We start from the raw sequence: 26592 nt of genomic DNA on the forward strand, positions 1-26592 counted from the left end.
ATAATGCAGGATCATCAAATAAGGACATGAATGACTGAAATTGAGGAGGATTGGTAAGTCAAAATGGATAATGTTGATGATGATGGCATGTGATGAGGGTAAAATGAGTTGGATTGGAAGAGGTGATATGGCTTGATGAGACTGGTATTTATCAAAATGACTAAATTTTGAGGCTCTTATTCACTTAAATTTTCATTTGCAATTGGTAGCTGAGTAGACAAGTAATCGCCTCGCCGTTTGCTTGGTCTATCTCGAGGAATTTGTGGACGGGGTAGCTCAACTGGTGGTGGAGCTGGTTGAGAATTCATATTAAACCGTTGTTCTCTAACTGCAAGTAAGATGTTATGCCGGTCTCGAGCAAATCTTTCTCGATAATCAATGTAATCAGAGCATGTTGAACAAGAATTAATTGTTAGCCTATATAACTGTTTTGCTATGTCAGCCTGAAATAAATAAAACATTAGGTTTGAAAAAATTTTCGTATAAAAGAAAATGATGATATTGATCAGAAAAAACTAAAAAAAACCTTACCACATAGCCAGTATCACCACTAACACGTTGGATCCATCGTCTTGTATGTCTCCAATACCATTGCATGTACTCAGATGTTCGATCAAGTTCACCCAGTGCCAGAGGAGCATCAACAACAGCATGTGGCCATCTATTCCATGTTTCAATGAAGTTTGAGTATTCTTCAGTCCAATTTGTGCTTATTCTGCCACGTAGTTGTATTGTATGGTAATTTCCTAAATGAACAGGCATGACAGGAATAGGTTGTTGACGATCGAATTGCCTTAGTACACGATCAGGGTGATGTCATTCTATAATATGAAAACATATTAGAGGAACTGAAGCAAGCCAAATTTCAAGTGTTGCCAAGCAGTATTCTGGAATCAATTGGCGCACTTCAGAAGATTCATATGGCTGCCAAATTATGTCATCATCAGTCATTCTATCAAGAAGACTCCTATATTGGCGTAAGGATGTGACACTTGGACGAGGATTTTGTCCTACATTTTTCCATCTAGCATTATCAACAACCCAAAAAAGTAGTGTTAAAATTTGTAAATTTCAATAATAGTACATATGAAATATTTGTTGTGTGATTTTGGCATACCTGAAACCCAAAAGAGGTAAGAGAGGGTAGATATTAGACTGTGGATCTGGAGATACAGTTGTTGTGGTGCTAGCGTAGGAAAACGATCCCATGCCCATAAATGTAATAATGATAAGCACCCTCCAATCCCATCTTCAGTTGGATTAGTAGCATTACATAATTCTCTATATAGGTGAGCTAAAACTGCTGAACCCCAACTAAAATTTCCAACTTCTTCAGATTATAAAGTAGTGGAAGGTAAATCAAATACACCCTAGTACACGATCTATCTGGCATGAGATATCCTCCAATCAACCTGAGAATATATGCACGAGTAAATTGTTGAACTTGTACATCGTCTGCATCATCAGGTAAGTGATTAAAGTGCTCTTCCAACCAATTCATAAGTAGTCGTTGTCCAAGTATTCTATCTGCAGGTGGTCTAACCCCTAGAAGCCATTCACAAACATCTTGCCAATTAAAGTCAGTTTTCCCAATGACAGGCATTCCTACACAAAGAAGGCCTAACTGTATAGCAACATCCTCTAATGTTATCGTGCACTCTCCACGTGTAGTATGAAATGTGTGAGTCTCAGGACGCCACCTCTCAACAAGGGCTGAGACCAAACTCCGGTTGTAATCAAATTGCCCTACCCTCGCAACACCATAAAATCCAGCTAATCTAAGATATTCAAGTATCTGATTGGGTGGCTTAATCATTCGATTAGCATGCATGACTCGTCTAGTGTGTAGGATTCGAGAAACCTATAGAGAAATTTTTTAAAAAAATTTAGTATTAAAGCATAGAATTAATAAGTAGTAGTTAAGAGAGATTACTTACATTTTCATTCCAAACTTGTTGCGAAATATGTTGAGTTTGTAAGTACAGAAGTGAGTTATCCTCTTGACCAGGGTTAATGACTTCTTCTGGATATTGTGCCATTTTCAAATATCTAAACACAACATAACAAATAAATATTCACATAATATAAAAAATTACAAAAACCATTTACATTTCATCTTCATATATAATTTTCTTTTTACATAAGCAAAATACATAATTTATTGTCTGGATGCCACACTTTGAGGACAAGTAGAGCAATTATGACCAATTTGTCTACATAATCCACATTTGTTGGGTGGGTTGGGTGTGGTCCAATCCATCTCATTACGTATGCGACTTGAACGAGGACAGCCTTTATCTCTAATCATTGATGGATCAGGTATTAGAGTAGGGCAATCAATTTGCGGCCAGTAAGTCTCATCTCCTATTGGATGAAAGTTGTTACTGTAAGCCATTTGCATGGTTTCCAACCTAAAAACAGGATCAACATATTGCAAATGGTTAATGCCTACTTGTGAGCAAGCTGCAACAGCATGCATACATGGAAACTTTTCTGCTTGAAATTCTCCACAATCACATTTTCTATCAATCAAGTTAACCTTGCAACAACGACGAAATTGACGAAGTTGAATATTGTATGGCTCCATAACCTCAAATGATATTGATATTCTATCAAACTCTCGAACAACACATCTAGATGCACCTTGTGTTACTATGTCTAACTTCTTTGTTAGTGTCTCAAAAAACACTTGACCAGTTGCAATTTATGCATGAACTTATTGGCACGCTTTACAAAATAGTTGTTAACTCTATACATGGTCGCTTTAACTAAACCAGTTATGGGTAGACTTCGAACACCTTTGAATACACCATTCATGCACTTTGCAAGGTTAGTTGTCATGTGTCCATAACGTCGACCTTCAACGTCATATGCACGTGACCATTTTTCTTTGGGGATGGCTCCAATCCATCTAGCAGCAGATGCATGTTGCAATACTATCTCTGCTAATTGTTGGTCAACAACATGACGTTCATACGCATACCCTACAAGTAATTATTAACTTGTTAAAAATAATCATAATTATAAAGTTATTATATCATAAAACACAAGAAATCTCACCAATATTTATAAATTTCTCTTTTAGCCAATTTGTTCCATGTGCTTTGTGAAGGTTAGAGGCCACATGACGTAGACAAAAAACATGATGTGCATGTGGTGGCTGCCATCCATGTTGAGGATCAGAAACTGCAGCCAAAATTGAACGATGTCTGTCTGAAATTAAACAAATTTCTATTCTATCTTTTACAATACAATGATGCACATGGCATAAGAACCATGTCCAAGCTGATCTTGTCTCCCCTTCAACTACCGCAAATGCAAGCGGCACAACATTTCTGTCACCATCTTGTGATATAGCCATTAGTAATGTGTCCTTATACTTTCCATATAAAAATGTTCCATCAACTTGTATAATGGGCTTCAAATGTGGAAAGGCATCAATGCATGGCTTGAATGCCCAAAACACACGGCGAAACATTTCAATTGGTTCCCCATTCGCATTGACTTGAGAGCACTGTTTATTTGAAAATTGTACGTATGATCCAGGCATGAAGTGTTGTACTGCGGCCAACTACCTTGGGAGTAAGGAATATGAGATCTCCCAATTCCCAAAAGCAACGATAATGGCTAATTGTTTTGCATTCCAAGCCTTCTTATATGACACTATATAACCAAACATGGATTGCATCCTCTCTATAATTTGAGATACTTTCACATCTGGCGTATCAGTTACCATTGCTGTGATACAAGATGATATAACATCAGCATCAAACTTTGGATGGTCTTGAGTTAGTGATGTGCTTAAGCATGTGTGGGCCCCCCCATATTTTGTAATTTGCCAAATGTTTTTGTTTTCCTTCTTACAAGCTCTTACTCTCCAATTACAGCTTTCACCATAGTTAATGCATCGATATTCTTCATACTTGTTACATGAATAATAGACCTTGAATGTGTGATGAACTCGAACAGAGTATAACTTGACCGCACGTCTCAAAACACGAACATTGCTAAACATCTTTCCGATATGTAACTCTTCATTTTGACTGAAAGGTGGAATTTCTTCTAATTCACTGAACTCAGGAGCCATAGCTGACTCAACGTTAATATGCGAGAAGAAAGCAGATGCTAGCTCATTATCCTGGTTGATCTCGTCATGCTCATCATTGTCATCATGATCATTCCCATCACCAATATTTAAATAAGAATCATATTGATCTTCTTCCTCAAATTCATCCATAGTATCTTCCATTTGAGGAACAGAGCAAGATAGCCCATTGTTGATACCATCTTGGGGAAGTTCAAATGGGTGAAGATTTTCCATCTGATCGCTAAACATGGATTCTTCTTCTATAATGTTCAGCTGATTGCTACTTGATGGAAGAGTATTTCTAGCATTTTTGTCTATTAGTTGTGATTCAATATGACCAACATCTTCCAAGTCACTTATATTGGCATACAACTCTGCACATGTTAACTGAGTTGAGAATCGACGGTTCACTTGTCACATTTGTTGTACATCTGAATCATCTTCTAGATTGCATGCTTGGTATTGTGGTGGATTTATGCACGTAGGATATCTGTACACTAGATTTGTCATAATTTCATTGGGAGGAAGTTGTAGTTTTCGTCCAATAACTTCCTTCAATCTATCCAATGTAATATTTGGATCAACTTTCACTACTTTCGCTCTATCACACTCAAATGTTGCATCAACCGGGCCATTAAAAATTCGTCCATTTGCAAATATACACACAAACTCTTTTCTATGATCCATTCTGCTTCCTAATAATACAGTATAATTATTAATTAAACAAAAATGAATTGTAAAACTAAATTAACTCCATAATATCATTATTTTTTAATTCAATTATGTATATATTTTTTAAAATAAAGTAGTAGAATAATCATTTATTTATAGTTACAAAAATTAGGCTATTTATTAAGAAACTTATTTACATTTTTAAGTAAGATAGTAACCTGTAATATCTTTTAATCAACAACGACTGTGGAACACCAATCATAAAAAATATTTAGAATAACTTAAAAATTAATTTCAATTAAAAATAAACGTTACATATTAAAATTTTATTATAAATTCTAATATATCAATATAAAATTAATAATATAAATTACATATTTCAAATATATTAAATAAATAATTTTCTATTCATTCCATTTTATTGAAAAAAAATATTATAATTAAATATTATTAAAAAATTAGCTAAAATCATTACTTCTGTTTTATTATAAAAAAGGATCTTAAAAACTATAAATATTTAGAAGGATTAAATATATTTAAAAACATTAAATTCTCCCACAACTACATTCCTAAATTTTTTCTAACTTATGTTCTAGTATTGGATATTTTTAATGACTAAATTAGATAAATATTTGATTAAATAAATTAATTTGAAAATATTTCTTATTCAAAAAAATTGCCTCTGCTTCATTTTTCTCTTGGTCCCACTTTCATACTTCAAATGTTCAATTTTAATTTATCTATATTATTAACGAATAATTATATTCCTTTCAACCTCTAATTTCTATATTGCGAATAAATGCTTTTGATGAGATGTATACTTTAGTTAACACATAAAGGTAAATTTACATTAAATAATAATAAGCTTATAATAAATGTACTTGTGTAATTTTATATTAGGTACTGTTTAAGTGACTCCAAAAAAACATTCTTATAATTGAAAACAAAAATAAATGTTAATAACTATTTCACACTAGTTATTTAAAAATTATAATTACTTAATATGACGAAACAATTAGCTATTACTGTTGAGTGATTTTTTTTAAATTTATAGTTTATTATTTGGTCTGCCTAAATAATTATAATTTTTAAGATCCTCTTTAATAAATATTGCTTTCTCTAGGTCCTCCTCTCTAATTTTTCCAAAAAAAAAAAACTCCTTTCTTTCATTATTATTAACCCCACCATCAGTACTCTTTTTATTAGAAAAATTTTGACACCATTTAGTGCTAGCTTTCATTGGCTAGATACAAGACTAGACTAAGCTCACAACCAGGGTTGTCAAACTCATGAGTTTAAGTAAACTCGTGACAGGTATGTAAACTCGAATTTATGAAATTCATACATGAAGTCACTATGCATAATCAAATAATAAAATAATTATAAATTTAATAAAAATTATAACTTGGACCACTGATTTGGATTTTCAATATTTTAAAGGTTTTTATAGTTAAATAATTTAACTGTCTTCTACGCATGCTTTGATATAAATTTTACGTAATTTTAACAAAAATAATTTTATCATAGTATATTAAAATTTTATGAGTGGGGAATATTATTCCATCAATTTTTCTTTAAATATTCAAGTATTTTTCATGACGTATTGACTGGCATAGGAGAAGTTTGATTACCATGCTCACAACCAAATATTATCTAACTAAATATATTTTTAATTTGACTACATATTTACTCAAACACTATCTACTAAAAAAAAGATATATATTTAATCAGATTATAAAAAAGTAAACTGTAATTTATTTTATATGACAATTAATTATATGTCTACATTTTTTTAATTAAAACAAACTCAACATGTAAAAATGACTAAATATAAAATTCTTATCCATCATTTAGCAAAATACATATCAAAATTTAAAAAAAAAAAATCAAGAGAATGTACCTTAATCAGAAGAAAAATTAAGCCTCAAGTTGAGATAAAATGTATGCAATATTTGCAAGGCCACACATACCACCAACTTCACGTGAAATTGTGGAAAGAGAAAGAAGAACTGAAGGACCCACAGATAAAATTCAATTCTTCAAGCGAAATGCCTTATATATAGAGAAAGAAGAATTGAATTGTATGAAGAATTGAAGTTGAGATAAAACGTATTTACCTACTTCACGGGAATGCCTTACATATAGAGAAAGAAGAATGTGAGAAGTGAAGAGAAGCCTTCTAATGAGTGGGAATGGCGAATACCTTATATAAATAGAATTCATACTATACACTCACATGCAAAAACAAAGTATTCACGTGTGAGAGACGTTGAATGACTACTCTATATTGATGGGAATATTTGGGGAAGGAAGAAACACTTTGTGTGTGGTTGGAAAAGGCAGAAATAGTCTGGTCAAAATATGAAAGCTACACGCAAAAGGCAGAAATAGTCTGGTCAAAATATGAAAGCTGAAAACGCATGGAGTGTAAGACAAATAGTGGGTTCCATTGAAGTTGTTCAGACCAAAAACAACTTCCATTTTGTGATATGGGTCTCACTGAAGTTGTTCAGACCAAGAACAACTTTCATATTTTGGATGTGGGTCCCACTAAAGTCATTTTTGGCCTGAACAACTTCTGTACAAATTTAAACTCGTTCACTGTCTGAACGATTTCAAGTGTAGTATCTGAGTAAATATTTTTGATCTTATAGCATCTGAGTAAATATTTTTACTGTTTGTCGTGTCTGGATAAAAAAGCCGTAACTTTTCCCATCGCTAATCTAAACACGTCCAGCAAGTTTTAATTTGTCAAACTCACTTTATTATAAAAGTCTATCCAAACATAAATCACATTATATTAACTAATTTTTATTGTAATTTATGTTTGTAAAAGTAAGATGAAATAAAATTCTGATTCAAACCCACCCTATATATGTGTACCAAAGTTCACCTTAGTTAAAAAATTAGCAGGATATACTAATTTAAAAATGGTAGAAAATTGATTAAATTATACAAACCGTCGGGAAAATAAAATTAGGGAAGGGGAGAATTTTAAATTTTGTAGTCCAAAATGAAGTCAAAATAGATTAAAGTGTTATCCCTTCTTACGTGTTGGGCAGAATGCGCCTCTCGTGCTCTGTGGCCATGGATGTTGGGGGGGTTACTAGGCTCTTCTCAGCACATTTTCTTCTTCCTGCTCTTAATCGACGGTCTGCTTATCTCACCATTCTAAATCGTTTCCACGATTCTTCCATCTTTCGCCGTACTTTCTCTTCCGTGTACCACGCAAGACCTTCCGTGATTCCTCGTCAAGCGATGGCCAAAAGAGGGTTTTCACCTAAAGAAGACGAAGTCGCTTCTCGTAAGCTAACTGGCAAATCCCATAAACATGCTTTCGTATGAACTCGCCTTGGTATTTGGAGGCACTAATTGGATGAACTCTGCTGATTTCTTTAGCTGGCGATCTTCAGTTCGAGGCTCCCTTGCAAGTTGTGAAATATCCAGACCCAAGATTGAGGATAAGAAATAAGCGCATCGATACCTTTGATGATAATCTGAAGAAGCTTGTCGACGAAATGTTCGACGTAATGTACAAGTGAGCCTCGTAATTGTTGGCGGTTATTTTGTTTTATTTTCTATTTAAATTAATATTCTACGAATCAATACTGTGCATGTGGATGTGGGAAAAAAGGAAACCGGAGGGGGCGTTGAACGTGCGTCCGCCCTTGTGAATATATTAAATCTCGATATTAATGTTGATTGCTTTCCTTTACCACAGAACTGATGGTATTGGACTCTCAGCACCCCAAGTAGGAGTCAATGTACAACTTATGGTGTTCAATCCAGAGGGTGTACGTGGTGAAGGAGAGGAAATTGCTCTTATTAATCCAAGAATTAGCAAATACTCAAAGAAACTTTCACTTTTTAATGAGGGTTGCCTCTCTTTCCCAGGGATTTATGGTGACGTACAGGTAGGAAAACATAAACTGTTCCTTTTCCATTTGCTTTCTGTCATGGGGCTTTATGTTAGACTTGTGATGGGTTTTTCAATATATGCTCTGTAAAAGGGACATACGCCCTGTGTCATTTAATTGATGACCATGCCCACTATGATTTTTTCATGGGTTATTTATTCTTGTTCCTGCCTAAGATAATCTCCTATTTGTGCTCCAGAGACCAGAATCTGTGAAGATTGATGCGCGTGATGTCAATGGAAAAAGGTTCTCAGTCAGTTTCTCAGAGCTTCCTGCGCGGGTGTTCCTGCATGAATTTGACCATCTACAGGTCTGTTTTTCAACCTTAATAATTAATTCAAGCATTACAGCTTTTAAATGATGATTTTGTTCTCTGTCATGTATGTCTAAGGTATTTTGTGCTAATAAGATTTCTTAATCTTGAATAATTTCCGTGTCAGTACATGTTGTTGATCTATGTGTTGTATGTTTCGTGTTTACAGGGAGTTCTGTTCTTTGAGAGAATGACTGAAGAAGTTCTTGATAGCATCCGTGCTCAACTACAGGTTTGGAAGAACAAACCATTCTTTGTCATTCCATTCCAAGAGAATTTTCCTTAATCAAATTCAAACCCGTTTCTTATCTCAGAGGACTTTGCAATTAAACATATGTGGCTTATATGGTTTGTTTAGGTAGTTATGGCAATTGTAACTCTATTGAAAAGTCACATGCTCTACCATTTGGGTCTGATAATCCTTTACATTGATCAGTAAATCTGAAATTGCAATTTCAAACTTCAACTGGAACCATATGTTTTTTCCTTCTCTCTTTACATGCATGATCACTGGTGACTTTCCATTGGGAGGGAGAAAAATAAATCTTTTACAGTTGCTGTCTGAGTTGAACTAATTAGTCAGGGAAATTCTAATAGTCCTAGATTCAAGATGTTTATTTCTAGTCTTTTTAACTGAATGAAGAGTTACCATGTCTATGCAGGACAAAATAGCCCAGCTTTAGGAAAAAAAAGGTTAATGGCTTTTGTTTAATTTATCACAGGCCTTAGAAAGTAAGTACGAAGTTGAGACTGGACTTCCAAGCCCTGAGAAGATCGAAAACCGGAGGGGCAAGAGAGTTGCTACTGGATTTGGAAAATGATATTACCTTCTTCAATCAACGGCTGAGGTTTTCCTGATGTTTACCTTCTTCTATCGATTGGAAAACTGCTTCTTATTTTACGGGCTAATTTTACTCATATTTCGATAATCTACTTCATACGGGAAATTCTATTTTGAAGTCCTCAAAACAACGAAAAATTAGACAGCTGCTGCGCTTGGCTGGATATGTTGGAGAGTACATGATTACTGCTAGAGCTTGTTATATCTCTTGACCAATGTGTATTTATTGTTAGGAATTAGTTGTGGACGCTTTTTCATTCTCGGATTATAGATGTTTGTTCTCCATCTTCTACTGTTCTTTCGCTCATTTCTATTGGCCTTCACATCATGCTATTGGCGAACTACTGAACTAGCAGGTTCCCAACGAATGATTCTTAAAGATGAGGATAATTATGTTCTGGGAGTTTATGTTCTGAATAGGGGCAAAACGATGAGGATGGAGATCACTAGAATTAGAATTGCAGCCATAGCCAATAGCCCTATAACCCAGTGATATGGAAGTTCTGCCGTGAGTAGGAGGTAATCTCAAGTCACTAGTGTTTACTTCTATAATTCAAAAAGAATAGTGGCAATAAATTTTGTTTTGTTTGAAATTTATTCAATGTTTGTACAGGCTCCATATGTAACAAAAATATTTCGGACAATGCTCATACCATTCTAAAAGTTTGTCAACAAAATCTAATTACATTATGTGATTTCTGTAGGGTACCTCAATTAACAGCAAGATTTTTCATTGCTGTACTCTATATCAACTAATAAATTAATATGCAATTAATATTTATATTTTATGAAATGACATTGTAAAAAAAGATGTAATATCTATATTATTTTTTGTTTTTATATTTTTTTTATCACATACTTTGTTGAGCCAACATTGGTTTCAGTCTGGGGTTTATACGTAGTTTTAAAGGACTTGTGTATTCACACACGCATTGATTCAAAGATATTTAAAAATAATCTCTTATATGAGTAAGTTGAATTGCCCTCCACCATCTAAATTCTGAGCCCATCATGCATCGAATGCCTCGGTGTTCTTCTCGTTCGGCCTATCTCATTGCACCCAAAACAAGGTTAGGCCAATCTCATTGTTAAGTTGTACTAATTGCCAAGTAAACTAATATACACCCCCTACAATGAAACATTAGCATACCCTGTTACTCACAGAATTATGCCTGCGATCTTCCAGGAAGAATTTTAGAAGCCAATTTGTCGTTTAAGTTTTCAACAAAATGTTTTGAATGTTTTGATAATCTCAGGTGTTACTAAACAATTAGTTATAGCTATGGCTTAAAATGGGCGAAAAGCAGCTTATTTTGGATAGAAGTCCAATTGAAGATATTGCTCCTATTTGGAAGGGCTTAAACCCAATGTAGCTTGTCTGCAATAAGCTCCCTGAACGTGCATTCCAATAGAAGCCCAGAGAAGAAACTTATTTTGAGCTTATTGGCTTCTTTTTTTGTTTTTTGTTTGTTTTTATTTCTTCCCCTAATATCGTGAGCCAAGGCTATCTTCTAGACATATCAATGGGCTCAAACTAATTGGGAGCGGCACTTTGTGGGACTCCAAGGGCAAGCTTGCCTACTGCAAATGCTGCTACGTTCTTAAGCGGGATCGAACCCCTGACCTTGGTTAAACTAAAACGACCTCCAACCAGTCGATCTAAGCGTTTGGTGGTTGAGCTTATTGGCTTTAATGTGTTAGATATTGTGCAGTGACTGAGCATGAGCGTTAATAAGTGTGCAGGTCCCATTCGTCAACAGACCACCAACCCCATGCACGACAAACGGTAGTGGGAATTAGGAAAATTTTTTCTTTTTCTTTTTCCTTTTTGTCAAAAGAGTAGTAAAGTTAAATTTTAGTACTCAAAAGTCGTAACACACACGCACACCAATTTTTTTTTTTTTTGGGTAAAATCAAAAGTCATGTGATTCCCATTCAAATTGCTTCAATCTATATACCATCATAAAATAGACTCTTGATGTACTTCCTTCCATTCTTTTTTTTTTTTTTAATGTTTCACTTTATATTTAAAATATTTTTTTATGATTTCTATAAATTTTTAAAATTTAATTTACTTATTAAATTTCATCTCTTCATATTAAATTATTTTAAATTCATTGCATTATGTAAAATCATTTTTTTAATCATATTTCATTATTTATTAAAATTCATACCCATTTTGATAATTTTACAATCAAACTTACTTTTACTCAATCATAATCCAAACAACCTTTTATCAATCTCACTTTTACAAACTAACATTTTAAAACTCCAATCCAAACACAATTCAACTTATCCAATTTAACTTTTATCCAATCTTACTTTTCTAAAAGTTAGATTGGAAATAAGCTACTTTTTTCACCGTCAATCCAAACGGACCCTATATACTATAATATAATTTCTCATTTATCTATATACCTTTTAAAATTACTTTGCACCACTAATTTCTGTTTTCTTAATATATTTTCATTAAAAAAATTGGGATAAAACAGTGGCTTATTCCAGGTCGGCCATGTTTGGAGGGCCGCCAATTCATAACCCAAGCCCGTTTCCCAGCACAGCTTGCCCGTGTTCGCCAAGCATATTATTATTATTAATTTTTTTGGAAATGCTTTTGGAAAAAAGAATCAACAAAAATGCTTGCTCTGCACGCCTCACATTTATTAAAAATCTGAGGCGAACGGTATCAGTATCACCACATCGCAGTCAAATATTCAAATACCCTAGCCTCCTCCTTCACCGCTTGCTCCCGCAACCGCTCTTCCCTTCCCCTGTTTCACGGCTCCGGTGATCTCTTCCTCGCTGCTGCCGTTTTCTGTTCTCCCGTGCTTGATCCTCCACGTTGCTCTCGGTATATTTTTTCGCGTTTATGCATATTGATTGTTCTCCTCCCTCATTTAGATGATCATTGGAAGTTGGAATTTCTTGTGGCCTGATTGAAAGTTGAAACTGAAGTGCCCATATTTGGTTCTTGCTTAATCCCAATTAAACGTTTTCGGCGTCAAAGTCCTGGGAGGGCAATCTTTTTCTTTATTTGCGCTGTGTCAAATGTCATGCCCACGGTTCTTGGAATGTTATCTTGTAACCACGAGGCTTGTTGAGCTTTACTATAAGAAACCTGAAATTACGGAAACGGAAATGTTTCATGAAAATTTCAGAAAGAAATAGATATTATTATCATCAGCCATGGTAGGAGTTGTTGAAGGTGATCTTACATGCATGAATACTGGAATTGCTAAAGGTTAGGCAAAGTTTTTGAGCGCATCAACATTGGAATTGGTAATAGAAGGGCTGGGCGAAGTGTTTAAATCGTAAAACTTATGAAATTCTTTGAATAATTGTATTTCCACGGGAGCTATCATTTTGCACCCCCTTTAATTCTACCGCTTGTCTAATGAGACCAACCCTGATAGCATAATCGCATAACCCATGCTCACTTGTTTACATCGAACAAGTATGCTTGGCTTGTAGACACTTTGCTTTGTAATGCATATTGGTATCCATATCAATGATCGTTTCTGTTTCTTGTTCTGTTGAACAGAATTTCAGCTCATTGTCTTCAAGTGTTTTACCTGGGTTAGAAGGTTTCTATCCTCTCAAACATGGCTACTAGTAAGTGAGATGTATAAGCTTTGTTCCGTTGTTAATATACATTATGCGTGATTACAAAGGATCCTTTTGTCCTGTGTATGTGTGTGTCCCCGGCTGTAGGAGTGTACGCATTTGTCCTCCTTCCAAATAATATAATGAATGCTGCTATGTATTTTCTGCAGGACTTATGTTTGAGAACTCTTGTGAAGTTGGAGTGTTCTCTAAACTTACCAATGCCTATTGTTTGGTTGCCATCGGAGGTTCTGAAAGCTTCTACAGGTTTTCATGACTCTCTCTCTCTCTCTCTCTCTCTCTCTCTCTCTCTCTCTCTCTCTCTCTCTCTGTGTCGTTGGTGATCCATGAGACTGGATTTCAATATTGATTCAAATTTATTATTAGCTATTTGCAGTTTGTTAAGTTTATGGGCAATTGCAGATCAAGTAAAGAATCAGACCCACATTTCCTATAGTTTAAAATTTGCACCAAAAAACTGGTGTAAAGTTTGCCAGAACTGATTCCAACTCCCCTTGTTGAGTTTCATTTCCAAACACTTAAATGTCTTCCTTAAAGTATTTATGATTTTAAACTAGAGAGGGCTGTTAAGTAGGTTTTCTGAACATGGCTATTTGGTCAATCCTATATGCTCACAAGTTAATTTGGATACAGTGTCTTTGAGTCTGAATTATCAGGTGTTATCCCAGTGGTGAAGACTTCCATTGCCGGCACTCGTATAGTTGGCCGCCTTTGTGCTGGTAAAGTTTCTCTTTTCTGTCTTCTATTTTCTTGTTTTCTTAATTTGTATTAGTTTTCGCTATGGATACCCCCTGGGCAGTTAACACTTAACAGATGGCCTTGCTCTATTTCTCTCTCACAAATGCTTTTCTCTTAAATATCAGCTTCTGAGACGAATTACCATCTTATTTGACCTGATTAGCTTAGTTTCTTTTGTTGGGTTGCAGGAAACAAGAATGGGCTTCTCTTGCCACACAATACCACAGACCAAGGTGATTCCACTTATATGTATTATTGGCCTTTTATGCTCTCTCTAGCCCCCTCTCTCTCTGTTTTTTTCTTCTTTTTTTTTTTGGTCCCCCGGTGGGGGGGATGTCCTCCAAACATTGTCAGAGAAATTATCTGTATTCAATATCTTGCTGCAACACGTGATATTTACTTTAATTGACTCCGGTTCACTTGAGTTATCTCATTTAATGATTGATGAATTTGTCATATTTAATATGTTTAACTTCAGTGTATTATCTGTAGGTTGTTGGCTGTCTTATGCAATAGTTACTCATTCTGATAGTTGGTTTATCTGGCACTCTCTGGGTGCTCATCCAGTTATCATATTTTAGTTTGATATTTTATTGAGTGTTAAAATGACTCTAAAAGCTGTTGTTTATCTGCAACCATCCAGGATCTTCAATTGTCTTGGTCAAACATGATTCAACGAACTTTATCAGTGTTGGGTTTGATGAGCTTATTTATGTCTGTCAATTATGATACTCTGTGCCGTTGCTATGTAGGAATTTATGGCTTATAAATTACTAGTATTTTTGTTTGTATGACAGTCTAATGTTTCTTAATCACCTTCAAAGTCCATGCTTACTATGCTGACTTATGATGTTATTGTTACGGCTACTGCAAAAGAACTTCAACATCTAAGAAACAGTCTACCAGATCAAGTTGTTGTTCAGCGTGTAGAAGAAAGATTATCTGCTCTTGGAAATTGTATAGCGTGTAATGACCATGTGGCACTCGCGCACACTGATCTTGATAGGGTATTTCCTTATTTGTTTATCTATTATATGTTTTGTGTCCTTTACTTTCTTGTTTTATATTGGAAATTGTTCCGGAGGGATGCTCATACCTTAACTCAATGTTTCTTTTTTCCTCTTCCTTGAGCAAAATTTTTCTCATATTTTGCAATTATCAAGCATGTAGGCCTAAAATTAAAGTTGACACCGTGCTTTCTTGCGTGTCTATCTGAATCTTATCACATCTTTTATTGACAACTCCCATAAATTGTAAATAATTTATTGAAAAGCACGCACATAATTATGTTTGAGGAGTTTGTTTTATTTATACAAAGGCTTCCCAACCAAAGCTGTTCTTTTAATGCATGACCAGCTTTTATTTAGTCTTGCTGTAATTTAATTTGTGATTTGAGAATATTTTAATGTTTTATTAAGGGAGACCATTATGCTAATAGAATTGGAATCGTCATCTCTGTTGATAGTCTTTATCACTTGTTAAAAACGCAACACCATCGTTCCATCTGGACATCAATTTGCGAACCTCTTTGTTCAGGAAACTGAGCAGCTGATTGCAGACGTGCTGGGAGTAGAAGTTTTCAGGCAGACCATTGCCGGAAATATTCTTGTTGGAAGTTACTGCGCCTTTTCCAACAGAGGTGGTCTGGTAAGGAGAATCAAAGATTCTTTCTAAATTGTTTGAACATCATCTTTAGTCTGACCCTAAATTTGGTGCAGGTTCACCCGCACACTTCGATTGAAGACTTGGATGAGCTCTCCACACTTCTTCAGGTTCCTTTGGTTGCTGGGACTGTGAATCGCGGTAGTGAGGTCATAGCTGCTGGCATGACTGTTAATGATTGGACTGCCTTTTGTGGATCAGACACAACGGCAACAGAACTCTCAGTGGTTGAGAGTGTTTTCAAGCTTAGGGAAGCTCAGCCTAGTGCTATTGTGGACGAGATGAGGAGATCGCTTATTGATACCTACGTTTAAGTTTGTAGTTCTAGTTAATGACCATAGCGCACTGATATTAAATGTGTTCTAATTGTTCTGATAAAAAATTATGTTTCGTTTTCGTGTTCTTTTTCTTTTTGTTTTTGACTTGATTGTAAGCTTTGGTACTGGTTTATGATTCCGTGTGTCAATCAAGAATTTTTCATGTTTATTTTAATCTTGGCTTCGTGGATGTACCAATTTATGGCCGACATCTTGTGTGTGGTTTCCTTTGAGGGCAAATACAAGCTTATTTATTGATGCTTATACCTTAAAAGTCCATGCTTCCAACGGTGTCACAACTCAAAACATTGGACGTGTTACTCTGTTTTCGGTATCATTGAATCAGTTCTGGAATTAATTTGAGGAACCGGCGAAGTACTTAAATTTTAAGAGACAAGTCATAAACTGAATTTAGAGTTTCCTCCTGGAATATCTTCCAGAAAAAAAAAATTGAAGTAAATGTGTTTATTAAATTCTTCTGTCGAAGAATGTGATGTAAATAAACATCTTAATTCAACTGCAAAACACAACAACTAATTTTTGAAAATTTTTATATTAATTCAAAAAGAAATATGTTGATGTGAATGTTTAACTAACACTCCTCTAGTATCAATGTAAAACTCATTTTGTAATGTAATTTATATTAAAAAATAAATTCTATCCAGAGGGGTATAAAATAATTTTTTTAAAAAATTATCCAAATGCACTGTAGGAAAAAAGGACTCCTATATTTGTGGTCAACTTTGATCAAGGTATGTGCTGGTGATTTGGTCACGATACTTTCAGACAACATGTTGCTAGTGGCAATAAAATTAACAGATTTTGATGCCTGAAGATGACCACAACTTTACAAATTGATTGTCGATGACAACTTTAAAGAATGATTCCTAAACAAAAAAAAACAAATTGAGCAGAACTCAGAAGAAATCATCTAAACTCTGAATAGTCTATCAGCTTCACAAAGTGGGTTTTGTTTTTGAATGAGTTGACGACCAATCTGCTTATAATCCACCGTGCATGAATGTTCTTCTGGATATCTATGTTTCCCACAAAACAAGTCTCCGCATCGGCACCGAAATCCACCTGTTACTCCGACCTTTCTGTTGCAACTCTTGCACCTCTTTTTCTCTTGAAACTCATCAGATGATTCCGAAGCAGAAACCCCAAAATTCATGAAGCCGATCGACGAGGACTCTTCATTCTTGTGTTCATCAGATGAAGAAGACGATACGGCGAGACTTGTCATTGATTCACTGATCGTTTTATTGAGCTTGACGATATGATCTTTGTAACACTTGGAGCACAAGTTGTGATTCTCGGGAGAGCCGAAGAAGCCACAGCCATTAGCGCAGAGTTGTGGATCCATTGATGATGATTCCCAGAAATTGCTGTTTTCTTCAGATCAGAGAGCGTTTCCGAGCTGCGAGTGTTCAGAGATTTTGAAAGACGAGCGCGTTGGGAATTTTGTGAGGCGTGGGGGGTTTATTTATAGGGCTTGGCTTGCACTTAATGCATAATTTAATCTCAAATAATGATAAGTAAATATATCTTAGTCAAAAAGATTATCTCATCAGATTTTCTAAAAAGGATCGGGTATTTCAAATCATGATTTAAATTTAAATTGAATTTTTTTTATAAAAGTTTAAATTGGAAATTAAAATTGATCCACACACACATCAGGTTTATTTAACAAATTATAAAATGAATCTTACCCGAAAGTTCTCATTTTGGAGAGAAAAGGCCACCTCTTTTCTTTAAATGATTAAATAGATTTCAACTTCAATTTTAGACTTAAAATTATATAGTTAATTTTATTTATTTACAATTCTTTGATTGGGCAGTATAAAAATCCACACCAATAAAAATGAATTATCCTGCTTGTGTGACTTGATATTAATATATGAATCGTTCTGCATGTTTGGATAATAATAAAATAGGATGATCGATCGCCGGAAAAAACAAAAGGATGGTTGATATTTGAAATAATTAACGTAGATTGGATATTTGATATTATAAAGGAATTGTAATTAAAAAAATGCTTAGATTTGTATTAAATCCAAACACGGACACAGACACACATCCAAATAATAGATTTGGCACAACTCTAAATCCAAATCACCACTCATCCAGTTTCCTTTGCTTTTTTGTTGTTTTTTCCGAAAAACAATGTTAAAAAAAAAAGTTTTTACCAGCACGTCCTTGGCTCCTGGTTCAGTGGTTCTTATGGTCGGATCTTCGACTAAGATCGCACTAATTACGTAATAATTAAATAAAATTAAATAGGAGTACATGTTTAATGGTATAAATAGAAAGAATTAAATAGGAAATCATTACATATATTGAAAGTAGGGAAAATGACAAAAGAAAATTTTAAAAATAATTTTTTAATTTTTTAATTTTTTATAATACTAATATTATTGATTTTTTTACATTATTAATGATATTTCAAATATTTAATTATTATTATTAGTTTAAAATTAAATTTTATAAAATGGTTTGATTTATTTGGTTTTAGACAATAATTTGTTCAATTAAATTTAAAAAAAAAAGATAAATTTAGACTTTAATAATAATTTAATTTATATTATATGTGTTTAAACTATATATATTTGATAACAGAGTATTTTAATATTTATACAACTTATAATTGTATAATTTGAATTAGAAATATATGAGTTCTAACAATAATATATCTCAAACTAAAATAAAATAATAGATAGATTGAAAAATTTAAAAGTAAAACTTCTATGAAAGAGAAAAACTTCATATTTTTATCACAAAAGAAGAATATACTCATAAAGAATAGCAATTGATGATAGTGATGATAAAGTTTTAAAAAATTAGTGATAGTATTTGTCTATTGTATATTTACACTCTTAATGAAACTTTTGGATATTGTTATCTTGGTGGTAGATTTTTCATATGTTCTTAGATGTTGGAAGAAGTTTAGATATAATGATGTTTTATGTTTATGATTTCATTTCATTTATATTTATAAATTACTTTATTTTCATTTTTTTTATAAATGAAACAAAAAAAATGAAAATTGTATTTTTGCTCAAATGGCCAAAAGTCCGCAGGCCAACCCTGAGTCTATTAGCTTAAGGATCAGGCCTAGCAAAACGAGAGATTTTTGGAATTCCAGCCCTTTAGCACTGGGTTGGCCCATATTCTCGAAATAATCAGATGCTATATGTGAGTATCTCTCTTAGAGATTAATCTTAATTTATCATATTATAAGAGATTAATCTTTTTTGCTAGACCCAATCTTATTAGCATGGCCTCATATTGCTTTCTCAATGCATTATTCCCTCACCCCACTGAAACGCTTGTCCAATTTTTGCAAACCCATTTTGCTTAACGGTCTAATAAGGACAAAAATCCTGCCCAAAACGATCAGGTCGCATAAACGGCCCAATACTAAAAAGAATGAGCTGGCACCTACACCAGCCCATGGTCGGACCATCTGGATCAAAATCATTATAAAACACATGCATAAAATCAGATTCTTCACTCAAGCTCATCAGTTGCTCCTTCTGGTGCCAACAGAGATTGGATTTAATAGAAGGGATGAGTTCCTCACAAGTTATAATATGGTGAATCAATATTAGAATCATTGTTGAAAAAAGATGTACACATTTAGTATTAACAGTGCCTCTAATAAAATTGCCTGCAAAATAAATTTAATATTTATGACCAGATCTAATATAATATCCATTTCTTTTGTTGTTGATGATGATATTTCTTCCATTCTAGTTTTGTATTACCTTAATAGATCTTACATTTCAGATTAAATTTTACACATAACCCCCTTAACTTTTATAAATCGTGTTACCTAAAAGTCATAAACAATATAAATTACTGAAATTCTATCTAAAAAAAAATTGGGCATATTGATTGCAAAATATTCGGTTACAGTGTGAATGATAGATTTACATCCAAGTGAGAAATAAAGGAATAACTAAGCATATAGAATCCTTGTGATCATCTGGAATAAATGTATCTTCTATGTATTATACTCAGGATTTCAATTTGATTAGTTTCAATGAATCATTATGGAACTTAATACTAGTTCATGAATATCCATTCATTCTACATTCTTTTTATTCATGGGGTGGCTTGTAAAAGTTTTGCTCTAACTAGAAAGCGTCACCCGGGCTTTAAAATTATAGAAGCAGCCCAAGAATTCAAAAATTAAATAAAAATAAGCATATCAAAAAGTAGTAGGTGCTCGTACCATACTTATACAGTTCCCACCTAATTTTAAGAATTTATATAATTTGGCTGCCCCAAAAAAAAAAAAATTACGTGACACTAATAATTTTAATTAACACTAACAATGTGAATTCATCTGATTTTTGCTACTATAATTGACTGCTCAAAAATATTATATATGTTCTGGGTTATCTAAAAATAAGAAAAAGCCATCCAATATATACAAATTAATCTTGTGCTCCAAACGATATTGAATTATAAATCAATATTAATGCTCAAAGATTGGCAAGTGTGATGTCACATAAAGCCCTTAAAAGTGAGAGTGGCTATATATACAAAGGACAAAATAAGAATAAAAACCCAATACAAGGAAAGGAATAATCTTCCAGAAAATTGTGTGCCTTTAATTTTTGCACTATAAATTCATACCAATATAGTGCTGAGTCCGAAAACTGAGGAAACATAAAGAGTGAGACAAAAAATTGATCATAAAGAATCAAAGCAAAGAGAAGTTAAGAAGAAGAAAAAAGAATGGAATGGAAGAAGTATTATCTGGATGCAATTCTGGTGCCCTTAGGGTTTGTAATTACAATTACTTATTATGTTTGGTTATGGCATAAGGTTCGAACACAGCCTCTCACCACCACCTTTGGAATCAACTCTCATATCCGACGCTCCTGGGTTTCTTTCATCCTGAAGGTAATCATCATAGTTATCTCTGTCTGTAATTTAAAACAACTTAGCTAATTATAAATAAGTTCGAATAATATTTTACTTATATATATTGCTGCTTATTCACACTGATTGATAAACAAATCCTTTTAAAAATAAACTTCTCTCTTACTTGCTAATCGAATAATTAAGCATGGGCTAATACCTTTGTTAATGGTTATATTTTGATTGAATTTTGATTTTGATTTCTATGATTTCAAATCGTTGGTGTTTCATCCCTATAGTTACCTAAGAATTTGGTTTGAATTCAATGGTCTCCATACTTTCAATGATTTTTGGTTTTGTTCGTATATTTAAACTCAGATTGAGTTCTTATAAAATTATAAGAATTAAAACTAATGATTTGAAATTATAGAGATCAAAATCAAAATTCGATCAAATTTTCTTTATGAATATAGTAATTAAATGATGTTGTTGATGTGTGTGCATAGGATTTAGAAAAGAAGAACGTTGCGGCAGCTCAGTCGCTTCGGAATCAATTAATCGGATGCACTCTTATGGCCACAACCTCCATCCTCTTAGCTGCAGGTCTAGCGGCAGTGATAAGCAGCACTTACAGCGCAAAGAAACCTCTAAACGACGCCGTCTTTGGAGCCGAGTACAACGAATTCGTGGTGTCTCTCAAGTACGTAACCATCCTCACCATCTTCATCTTCTCCTTCTTCTGTCACTCTCTCTCCATCAGGCTGCTCAACCAAGTGGGCATCCTCATATGCGCTCCGCGAGACGACGTCGTTGTGGCCTCCATATTGACCCCAAACTACTTGACCGACCTCTTGGAGAAGGGCACTATGCTGAACACAGTGGGCAACAGGCTTTTTTATTCGGCTCTGCCTCTTTTGCTTTGGATCTTCGGACCTCTCCTCGTCCTCCTCTGCAACATGGCTATTTTGCCTGTGCTTTACAACTTTGACTTTGTTGGCGGGAACAATAATAACAGGAAAGTGACGAAGGTGGAGACGAGCAGTGACAGAGGAGATGTGATGAGTTAATTGTGTGATCTTTTTTCATTCAGTGCAGTTGGAGATATGCATGGAGCCTGTAGGCATGATATATAGTGGGTCTCAACAATCAAAATGGAACTCATCACCAGGCCTATATATATGTGTATGTATTTATGTGTCTACTCTGATTGCGTGGATCGTACTCTCTCTTGTACTAAGTATATGAGCTAATTCAAGGGTTTGATATGGTTTTAAATATAAAACATCAATACATTTTATCTTCTAAATTTATAAATTTCTTTCCAAACTATTTTGGTGGATCTATTTTGATTTTGGTCTTTCAAATTTCAAAATCGGGGTTTCAATCTTTAAAGTCTACTTTGTCTTAAAAAATTTTGGTCCTTAGGGGTGCAACAATATGAAAAATCTATTGAAACGTTTGAAATGTAAGATCTTGTGTGGATAAGAGTTGGAGGGGGAAGAAGAAAAGAACAAGTCCCAAAATGCAATTGTCCCCTTTTCGTTTGAAAAGTGTTGTATCTTGACATTAAATTTTAAAAACTAAAATCACGAGTTTGAAATTTGATAGACAAAATCAAAATGAGCTCAATAGACAAAATCAAAATGAACTCAAATTTTAGGGACAAAAATTATATTAATCCAACTATTTATATGAATTCTACATGTTAAAAGGCAGAACTAGGAATGCAGGCCGGCCCGACCTTACAAGGCTAGCAGGCTTAAAAAGGCCGGCCCTATAAGACCAAAATTTTAAAAATATCCTAATTCGTTAAGCCTAACCCTTAAGCAGATAGGTTCAGGGCTGGCTCACGGGCTTTCAGCCCGTTTAAAAAAATAATGTTATTTGTCATATTTCTCATATATGTTTTATCAAAAATTGAAAATAAATCAATAAAATTATTGGTAAAATGCATAAAAATGAATAAAATTAAGTCACAAATATAAAAGATCATCATATCTAAGTTTCCATCAACATACAAAAACATATAAAATAGCCATAAGTCATAACAAGTCAATAATATTAACATCCTAAAGTTTCATTAAAAGTAGACAAACACTTTCACTAAAAAAACATATTTGAAACCTCATCATCATTATCATCAATTGCAATGATATCTGTGCTTTACTAGTAATAGGCTCTTCTTCACTTCTAAAAATATCAATAATATCTTCTCAATACTATTTAACTATTATGGAGTCTAATATGACTTCTATTCACATGTATAGTTATTCTGGAGTCTAATATGTCTTCTTCTGTCTTTTTGAATTGAATTTTTTACTCACTAGTAAGTTTATTTAAAAGTATCAATGTTAAGTTTGTTTTAGAAGTTTTAACTTGGCAACCACTGGGGATTGATTCTATGTTGTCTGCTTATTTTTTTTCTTAGCCCTTAATTGTGAAAATCACTTTGATGTACAATCTCATGAGAAGTCTAAGATATCTTAGCACTTCGAATTGATTTATAGTATGCTTTTAATGAGGTAACTATGTCATTCTCTTTTTTGTTTTTGTTCATGATGGTCTTTTTTAGTTTTATCTAGTTGTTTGTCTAACTCTATTTAAATATAGAGTAAAAATTTTGATATAGTCACCGGAAAAAAAGTGTTAATTTATTTATTAAAATTTTATAACGTATATACAAATTGGTAATATTTGTTGGTTCCATCATTAAAATTTTTGTTTTAATATGGGGAATATATTTTGTTTATTTTAATATATATATATCTGTTGGTCCAATAAATACAAATTTTAAATTTGATTTAGGATATGGAGAATATATTTTATTTATTTTAATATCATTAGAGACTAAAGTGTAAGCTAAGAGTGAGTAAAAGATTGAAAGTGAGAGGAAGAGTGTGTAAAATATTAGTAACTCAGGTTAGGGTAAAAATATATAAATTAAGAAAAAATTATTATTGGCGGACTCAAACAGGCTGGCCCGTTTATTTTTTGGCCTTACAAGGTTAGCCTTTTTAAGTTCGAGTTCTTTATGAAGACTCCAAATTACAAGTTCAGCTCTCAACTTAAATAGGTTTAAACAGACTCACCCGATAGGCTCCACCTGTTTTCTCAGCCCTATTAAAATCTTTCATCGCATGTGGTTGCAACACAATTGATTAAAAGAGAACAACATATATTAATTATCTATGGCTCCTACATTGGGAACCGCAGAGATTCTTTGAATTAGTGTGTGTACATGTGTAATTAGCGTGCGTTGGCCAAAAAAAAAAAGTAATTGGTGTGCGGATGGCTCAAGAATTGTGAGCTGTGACCTAATTATTAAATTGATTTTGGTTCTAAATATAAGACCTATTTATCATATTTATCAATTTTTTTTTCAAATTACTTTCTCAATCATAATCAAGTAGAAGAAGGAGAGACGATATTAAGGAAAATGATTATGATATTTTAAAAAAAACATATCATATTTTTTATAATTAACTAACTTACATAACTTTCTTAATCTAATCAAACTAGTTAAATAGGTCTTATATTAATGATGGAAGGAGTAGAGTATATTGGTATTAGTGTCTTATTGTAGTAAGCGCAGTACAAAATGAAAAAGACTTCGGAGAATATTTTTCTTAATTTGAAAAATATTTTCCAAACGTACCACAGAAAAAGAAAACCCTTCTTAACAGAATTTGAGAGATGACCAACAGAGACTTTAGAAATAGATTGTTGATGACAACTTCAAAGATTAATTAATTAAAAAAGAAGTATGTTGATTACAGATATTAATCAATCAGAAGAATAATGAAAAATAGTCTCCAAATCTACTACATATACAGGGAGAAGAAGAAGGGGAAAAAAAAAATCCTCTTAATACTAAAGATGAGCACAACTTCAAAGATTGATTCCTAAGAAGAACTATTTAATTGATGAAATCATCTAAACTTTTGATAGTTTATCAGCACTACAAAGCGGGTTTTGTTTTCTGATGAGTCGACGACCCCTTCGCTTATAATCCGCAGCGCATGAATGTTCTTGTGGATATCTATGTTTCCCACAAAACAAGTCTCCACATCGGCACCTGAATCCTGTTAGCCCGACCTTTTTATTGCAACTCTTGCATCTCTTTTTCTCTTGAGATTCATCAGGTGGTTTAGAAACGGCGGCCGCAAAGTTCATGCCGGTCGACGAGGACTCATCATTCTTGTGTTCATCAGATGAAGAAGCAGATGGAGAAGAAGACGATATGGTGAGGTTTCTAATTGATTCACTGATTATCATGTTTTGATTGATCTTGGAAATATGATCCTTGTAACACTTGGAGCACATGTTATGATTCGCGTAAGAGCCGAAGAAGCCACAGCCATTAACGCAGAGTTCTGGATCCATATGACGACGACGACGATGATTCCCAGAAATTATTGTTCTGATATGATCAGAGAGCGTTTCAGAAGGAGTGAGAGTTGTAAGAGATTTGAAAGGAAGAGATTTGAGAGGTGTGGCCTGTGGGGGGTTCTATTTATAGGGCTAGCTTGCGCCAAACTCTTGGTTAGATCTCAAACAATGATAAGTATATTTTATCCAAAAAGATTACGATAAATCAGTAATATTTTTTCAAACAGGATTTCATGGATATTTTAAATCATAAATTAAATTTAAATTGAAGTTTGAAATTGATCTATATATTGAACTAATTACAATATCAATCTTATCCCAAATTCTCATTTTGAAGAGAAGAGGCCACTTCTTTTTCGAATAATTTAGCTACTTATTGTTATATTGAATGATAATATGTGTGTGTATAAAATCCCAAACTCTTATCAAGTCGTCTTCTTTTTTTTCTTCAATTTTTCAAGCGTCATTTTTTTCGCTGCTTATTATTATTTATTTGTTATTGCTTATTGAAATAATTTAACGAAAACATTTCAAAATATTTTGATAAATTAATAAAAAACTGGCATATTTCTTTCAAATTGAAAATAATAAATTTTATATTTTAAATGGATGATAATGCCTCTTTCAAAGTATTTCTTTTATTATTTATTGAATTATAGTACGTGAATATTAAACATATATAATATTATGCCCTGATAGAATACGCTGATATGTTTCATTAGTTTTTTAATTACTGTCCAACGTTTGAGGCTTTAGATGTGATGCACTCTACTTAATGGAGTTCTCCAAGTTTAAAATCTCGTATTTAAAATCTCACATTTAAAATTCATACGTTTAAAATCTTTTATTAGGAGGGTATAAAAAAGACCCACACCTTTTTTTTTTTTGGTAAGAAAAGAGGCCTTAGGCCCAAAACAAAAAAAGTAAAAAAAAAAAATCAAGGGGGCAAGCGCCCAGAGACATCCGCAGCACGTCTTGCAACTTCGGCGTCTTCTACCTTGTCTTCCTCAACTAGTTTTGTTAGTGCCGAGGGGGTTTCCTCCCACGTATGACAACCTAACTCCAACCCAAACCCCAGTTCCGCCAAAGCGTCAGCACAAGCATTCGCCTTCCTGTCCACTTTACAAATTCTGACATTCCAGCTTCTTTCAAGCATCTGC

The 26592-nt window shown here is 33.5% G+C and overlaps 5 protein-coding genes across 6 annotated transcripts; 3 read left to right on the top strand and 2 right to left on the bottom strand.

Annotated features, from left to right (window-relative positions):
• The first annotated feature begins 7838 nt into the window (after positions 1-7838).
• Positions 7839-10220, top strand: LOC114736048 (peptide deformylase 1B, chloroplastic/mitochondrial-like). Of its 2 annotated transcripts, XM_028923829.1 has the most exons (7): positions 7839-8063; positions 8159-8297; positions 8481-8673; positions 8876-8986; positions 9159-9221; positions 9712-9837; positions 9933-10118. In XM_028923829.1, exons 1-6 carry the CDS (start codon positions 7847-7849, stop codon positions 9808-9810), a joined length of 822 nt encoding a protein of 273 aa, XP_028779662.1. In that variant the 5' UTR covers positions 7839-7846; the 3' UTR covers positions 9811-9837; positions 9933-10118. The 2 variants fall into 2 exon arrangements, with proteins under 2 accessions (XP_028779662.1, XP_028779661.1); XM_028923828.1 differs by having other exon boundaries at positions 9712-10220.
• Positions 10221-12521: 2301 nt separating this feature from the next.
• On the top strand, positions 12522-16343 carry LOC114736049 (eukaryotic translation initiation factor 6-2). Its single transcript, XM_028923830.1, has 8 exons — positions 12522-12681; positions 13372-13442; positions 13604-13700; positions 14088-14173; positions 14381-14425; positions 15069-15199; positions 15729-15839; positions 15911-16343. The coding sequence occupies exons 2-8, from the start codon at positions 13433-13435 to the stop codon at positions 16166-16168; spliced, it is 738 nt and encodes a 245-aa protein (XP_028779663.1). The 5' UTR covers positions 12522-12681; positions 13372-13432; the 3' UTR covers positions 16169-16343.
• Positions 16344-17102: 759 nt separating this feature from the next.
• LOC114736041 (zinc finger A20 and AN1 domain-containing stress-associated protein 1-like) lies at positions 17103-17537 on the bottom strand. Its single transcript, XM_028923821.1, has one exon. The coding sequence runs from the start codon at positions 17535-17537 to the stop codon at positions 17103-17105; it is 435 nt and encodes a 144-aa protein (XP_028779654.1).
• A 3380-nt stretch (positions 17538-20917) lies between these two features.
• LOC114736042 (uncharacterized) lies at positions 20918-22110 on the top strand. The gene is made up of 2 exons (XM_028923822.1): positions 20918-21085; positions 21550-22110. The coding sequence occupies exons 1-2, from the start codon at positions 20918-20920 to the stop codon at positions 22108-22110; spliced, it is 729 nt and encodes a 242-aa protein (XP_028779655.1).
• A 2866-nt stretch (positions 22111-24976) lies between these two features.
• Positions 24977-25426, bottom strand: LOC114736043 (zinc finger A20 and AN1 domain-containing stress-associated protein 9-like). Its single transcript, XM_028923823.1, has one exon. It carries the CDS (start codon positions 25424-25426, stop codon positions 24977-24979), a length of 450 nt encoding a protein of 149 aa, XP_028779656.1.
• Positions 25427-26592: the final 1166 nt, after the last annotated feature.

This window comes from Neltuma alba, unplaced genomic scaffold (assembly GCF_004799145.2).
Source record: "Neltuma alba isolate B1F8T4 unplaced genomic scaffold, ASM479914v2 tig00013288_pilon, whole genome shotgun sequence".
Classification (NCBI taxonomy): Eukaryota; Viridiplantae; Streptophyta; class Magnoliopsida; order Fabales; family Fabaceae; genus Neltuma; species Neltuma alba.